Source organism: Fragaria vesca, linkage group LG2 (genome assembly GCF_000184155.1).
Source record: "Fragaria vesca subsp. vesca linkage group LG2, FraVesHawaii_1.0, whole genome shotgun sequence".
NCBI classification, from domain to species: domain Eukaryota; kingdom Viridiplantae; phylum Streptophyta; class Magnoliopsida; order Rosales; family Rosaceae; genus Fragaria; species Fragaria vesca.
In genome coordinates, this window is record NC_020492.1 from 12,196,703 (window position 1) to 12,202,720 (window position 6,018).

Sequence of the window (6,018 nt, forward strand, 5' to 3'; positions counted from 1 at the left end):
CTTCTTCTTCTTCTTCTCTCTCTCTCTCTCTCTCTCTCTCTCTCTCTCTCTCTCTCTCTCTCTCTCTCTCTCTCTCTCTCCCCACCGGATTTTACGCACGAGAGCATAGCCTACCAATGCGCCTTGGATCTCAACCTCGACAGCCTCCTCTCCCAGCGCTGCGACCTCGACAAGCACTTCTCCAGCCTCCAGAATTCCTCCCAGGTCCTCGAGATCGTCAAGTCCGACGCCGATCACGTCCTCTCCAACGTCGCCTCCACCTGCGACCTCGCCGACCACATCAACGCCAAGGTCCGCGAGCTCGACCTCGCACAGTCGCCCGTCAACTCCATGCTCCTCCGCCTCGACGCCATCGTCGAGCGCACCAACTGCATCGACGGCGTCAAGTAGGCTCTCGACGTGTAGGACTACGAGTCCGTTGCCAAATTCGTCCAGAGGTTTATACAGATTGAATCTGAGTATCGTGATTCGGGATCGGAGCAGAGGGACCAGCTCATGGAGTCGAAGAAGCTTCTGGAATCGATTGTGAAGAAGAAGCTCAGCGTCGTCGTGGACCAGAGAGACCATATGAATGTGTTGAGGTTCATTAGGCTGTACACGCCGTTAGGGATAGAGGAGGAGGCTAGGGTTTGCAGGCTTATGTGAGCTACTTGAGGAAGGTGATTGGGATGAGATCGCGGCTGGAATTCGAGCATTTGATGGAGTTGATGGAGCAGAAGAGCAATCAGAGCCAGCAGGTCAACTTCGTGGGGTGTTTGACCAATTTGTTTAAAGACATTGTGCTTACTGGGTGTCAGTAACTAAAAACTAAGTGATTATTGGGTGTTAGTAACTGAAAACTAAGTGATTACTGGGTGTCAGTAACTGAAAACTAAGTGATTACTGGGTGTCAGTAACTGAAAACTAAGTGATTATTGGGTGTCAGTAACTAAAAACTAAGTGATTACTGGATGTCAGTAACTGAAAACTAAAAGTTATTGGGGGTCAGTAACTGGTTACTGGGGGTCAATAACTGGTTACTGGGGGTCAATAACTGGTTACTAGGTGTCAGTAATTAATCAATAACTGGTTACTGGGGGTTAGTAACTGGTTATTATGGGTCATTAACTGGTTATTGGGGGTCAGTAACTGGTTACAGGGGAAAATCCGGTGACCGGAATCCGGCGGTCGGTGACTGGAGTCCGGCGGCCGGTGACCGGAGTCTGAGGTTCCGGCCAAGTCTTTTCATGTTGAAGAGGTGGGGGCAAAATAGTCTTAAAATAATATGATTTGTTAAGACTTTAGTAACGATTTGTGCATTTGGGCATAAAGATTTGTGCATTTAGACATAAAAAGAGTTACCTTATATTGGAATGGGCTAATGCAAAAAATTATCATTGGAATGGGAAATTAAGGATTTGAATTAATACTAAATGGGCATTTTCCAATTATTTACATTACTTGAAGTAAGGAATACCTATACATGAACATCAATCAATGTTTCCTTAACCACGGGATTCCAATATATATTAGTTCAGTACTATTCTAAGTTTTACACGTCTTGGTGTTGTTTTGGAACCAACAACATAATTACTTGCCTGCAAACACGATTGTAACATGTCCAGGTCACTTTATTAGCTCATTGCCCACAAAACTCTAGCATCAACTATGTTAACTATAGATTTCATTATTGATTCCAAGAAAGACCGAGGCCTTATGGAAGGTTGCTCAAACATTATCCACGTATATAAATTCTTTGTTAAGAGGAGCAAAGAATTCCTGTAAAAGAATAATCCATGAGCAAGAAAACAAAGGGACACAACGAATGAGGTCTTGGATTACAATCCTAGCTAATCGGGTTGTAAATATACTGTATATGAGTAATCACAATTCACAACAGCATTTGTCTAGTAGTTTTAATTAACTGCCAATAACATAATTATGTGAGTCTTAAGATGACATGTGTACGTACGTAAAGGTGGATGCCAAAAGCCAAACCCAAGATCGCAACATATATATCGCGCGCAATGGGAACAAGGAACTCGAGGCTTTGAATGTCTTTGAATTCTTTTGTCTCGAGGGTAATAAGGCTGTACGTATGTTTAGAATGATACGTGACAAAGTTCAAAGTGTTTTTTTGGTTGGTGAATGATATTTAGATCGGGAGAGGTAGCCCACCAACCCATGAACATTATGAATCGATTGTGACCCTTGGAAACCTAATAAACATACTGAATACCACGTGAGAACAGTCAGACCTCGCTGGCTCAAGTTTTTCCATCTTGTAAACACGTATGTATCTATACGTAATCAGGACTAAAGATGATCCAGACTCTTTTAGAAGTTGACAATTCTTACCAACATCAAATGGGTCTCGCAGCTCTCCAGTACTGAACAACTTACCAATAAGGGACTTGTGATTGTTGAAGCTCGTACTTGGGTGGGGGTTCCATTCAAGTAAGTGTGAATCTTGCCAACCCTCATTGGTAATGTCCAAGGATTTAGTATTTCCTGAAGGCAAGTTTCTATAGCACATCTCGCTACTGCAATGATCGAGAAGTTTGTGTGTAAAAGCATGATCATGAGCACGCAGATGCATACTTGTAAGACAACTAAACGTGTTGGTCGTTCATTTCTGTTAGGAAAAACAAAGTGTCAAAAAACAATTGTACGTTCTTTCACTCATGAAAACAACGACTTCAACGTTAGGCTTTAGTCGGCGTATATATTTATTTTGGAAAACATGTATTGTGACCTCCATCTGCAGCTTGGGAGGTGGGAAACCAGAAATTTACACTGATAGTGTTATCTAGACAGAGATGTAATTTTGCATTAATTAGAACTTATGAGCTTTTGAATCACTCCAATCATACCAATTATTTGAATGCCTAGCTAGATTAATTTCTGCGCAGTTAGCTAGAAACTTAAATGGTATGTGTTCCTTAGCTTTGGTCAGAACCTTCATATACATAACAAATCGATCAACCCAATTGCGGATGACAACAAGAAACTAGTGGAGATAAAATCAATAGTCTGCTGATCTTCTAATTGGAGCTGTGATCAATGGCGCGCGGGCGAGACAATACTGTTAATATATGGGAACCTTTCTAGCGAGGACCCTTAAGTTGAAGACTTTTCGGCTTATCCCACCTTTCGATCTTATATCCACATCTTGATCGTTCAGTTTATAGGTATTTATAAGTAGATCATTTCTGCAAATTTTTAGCCATATTGAAAATCGTTAAGACATTCATAAGTGTGATTTACCAATTATGAACTTGAATGGTTCATGTTTGACATATTTGGTTCGTCCATTAATTTGATCTAGTTTGTTATCTTAATGATCACCGATTTGGGTGAAAATTTATAGAGTTGATATACACATATAGACCTAAAAACTGAACGGATGAGATGTCAAGATGTGATCGAAAAATAGGTCTTTTAAACCATAAACCGAAAAGTCCTCACCAAGTCCTCAACTTAAAAGTCCTCACTATAAGGGCTCCGTTAATATATATCTAGTTATCTTCCTAGTTGTGCGTTCCACCCCTATATTATACACATCTTTCATGTGTTGATCGTCATTTGTCTGATATTGTATATTATCATCTTCAAAACTGGGTGTCTAAGGTCAATATAGAAACGAAAGTAGTCAAAAGTAGTCTTATCATCCTCATTTTTTATTTTGCTTTCCCAATACGAAGAACATTAGAATGCTTCCTCTTTGTTGAAGTTTTCGTCTTCGGCTGCTCATCCTCAACTTCAACGTGCATGGAAACTTATCCTACGCCTAACTCCCTGCACATACGATTATGCACCTATAAAACCACACACTTTGCATAGGAGATACAACACCAAACAACAAAACCCAAAAGCCAATTACCCTCACTCCGAAAGAAAGAAAAAACAACGTACCTCTCAACTCCATCGACGTACAATGTCAACTTCATCTTCTTCTGCTAGCAAACCACAACCAAAGCTTCCACTAAACAAATCCCCGGCGACTATGGCCAGCCTTTCTTCGGTGCCATCAAGGATCGCTACGTATTTTTCTACAACCAAGGTCGTGACTGTTCTCGATGCCATAAGCTTTCCGATTCTCTTCGACAACTCCAAAGTTGAAAAACGTGACATCTTTGATGGCACTTACATGCCCTCCACAGACTTCACCGGTGGCTATTGCATTTGCTCATTTCTAGACCCATCGGAACCCAAACACACTTCTCTAAAAAAATTCTTCTTGTCTCTACTCTCTGCTAACCACAAGAATGTTATACCACTTTTCCATACCCACTTCACCGATCTATTTGTCCAAGCCGAGGCTCAGTTGTTAAAAGATGGCAAGTCAGACTTTAACACACTGAATGACAAAACTTCCTTCGACTTCATCTTTGAGCTGTTCTTCGGGAAACACCCGTCGGACACAAATCTGGGGTCGAAAGGATCAACCTTGGTTACCCTTTGGCTCTTACCTCAACTTACTCCTCAGATCACACTAGGGTTGCCAAAGTTTTTCAATGTTTTCGAAGATTTCTTGCTTCACACGTTTCCCTTCCCGGCTCTTTTTGTCAAACCAGCTTACAACAAGGTTTACAAGGCCTTTTACGAGTCGGCAGCTAAGGCCTTGGACGAGGTTGAGAGTAATTTCGGGATTTCAAGAGACGAAGCATGCCACAACCTCGTGTTCTTGGTTTGCTTCAATGCTTATGGTGGCATGAAGCTTTTGTTCCCTTCCTTGTTGAAATGGGTTGGACTAGCAGGAGAGGATCTGCACCGCAAGCTTCGAGATGAAATCAGACAAGCTGTTAAAGAAGCTGGAGGTAAGATTACTCTTGCAGCTTTGGAAAAGATGACCCTAACCAAGTCAGTGGTTTATGAGGCTTTGAGGATTGATCCTTCCGTCCCGTTCCAATACGGAAAGGCTAAGGAGGATCTAATTATCGAGAGCCATGACGCTGCGTTTGAGATCAAAAAGGGAGAAGTAATCTTCGGGTATCAGACCATTGCTACTAGGGATGGAAAGATATTCAAGAACCCGGAGGAGTTTATAGGTGACAGGTTTGTAGGGGAGGGCGAGAAGCTACTGAAGTACGTGTGGTGGTCCAACGGCCCCGAGACGGTGAGTCCATCCGCCGAGGACAAGCAGTGCGCCGGGAAGGATCTGGTGGTGCTCATGAACCGGATGATGTTGGTCGAGTTCTTCCTTCGTTATGATACTTTTACCCTCGACGTCGGGACGTTCTTGTTAGGTTCAAAAGTGACGTTCAAAACTTTGACCCCAGCTTCGTACTGATGAACATAATTTGAAACTTGTCAATCACCAATTCTATTTTACTTTTGCTTCTATCAGCATCCGAATTATGTACTAGTACTTCTTCCTTTTGGTCAATATTCTTTCTGCCATTTTTTCATTGAATTGTTGGTTTCTTTTAATTTTTGTATTGTTTTTACTGAAGAGTTCATTGTAATTTGAAGAGTTTACTAATTAATTTACGTATGAGTGCATGCATCTAACATTTCTATTAGTTCCTGTATAGTTTCATTTGTTTACATAGTAAAACATATTTTTGTTTGAATTTTTTTTGGGTGTTATTTCGACTGACCTCGAGCCTTTATGAAACAATCAAATCAAAAAAAAAGGTTACATGAAGCCTAAACCCTTAATACAATAATTATTTAGAGAAAGTCTGAAATATTTTATTTTATTTGAATTATGATCGAAGATATTTTTTGTGAAATTGCACTGTTTTGAAATTAGATAGACACTGTTCCTAAAAAAGAAGAAGAAATTAGATACACTGCTAATTTGAGAAATGAATAATTTGTCTCAATACTAATTTGATGATTACAAAAACAAAGGAAGCCCTCTAAACCCATACAAAAAGCCGGCCCACATATAACACTAGCCCAAACCGCAAGTCTTCTTCTTGTTCAAGAAAGAAGCTTTGCTAAACCACCCAACTTGTTCAAGAACGATCAGACACTAACTGAAAATGGAGTTCATTCCCGAACAGGGCACTCACAGCCACGCCGACTCCT

At 41.0% G+C, this 6,018-nt stretch overlaps 1 protein-coding gene and 1 pseudogene across 2 annotated transcripts in view; both read left to right on the forward strand.

Annotated features, from left to right (window-relative positions):
• The first annotated feature begins 3,838 nt into the window (after positions 1-3,838).
• LOC101304151 lies at positions 3,839-5,553 on the forward strand (annotated as a pseudogene). Its single transcript, XR_183947.1, has one exon. The product of XR_183947.1 is annotated as an allene oxide synthase-like (transcript).
• LOC101292377 (proteasome assembly chaperone 2-like) overlaps positions 5,484-6,018 on the forward strand; it is a 4,190-nt gene continuing 3,655 nt past the window's right edge. The window contains exon 1 of the mRNA XM_004292420.1: positions 5,484-5,510. Coding sequence (XP_004292468.1) covers positions 5,484-5,510 — 27 coding nt within the window. The remainder of the gene's footprint in view (positions 5,511-6,018) is intronic.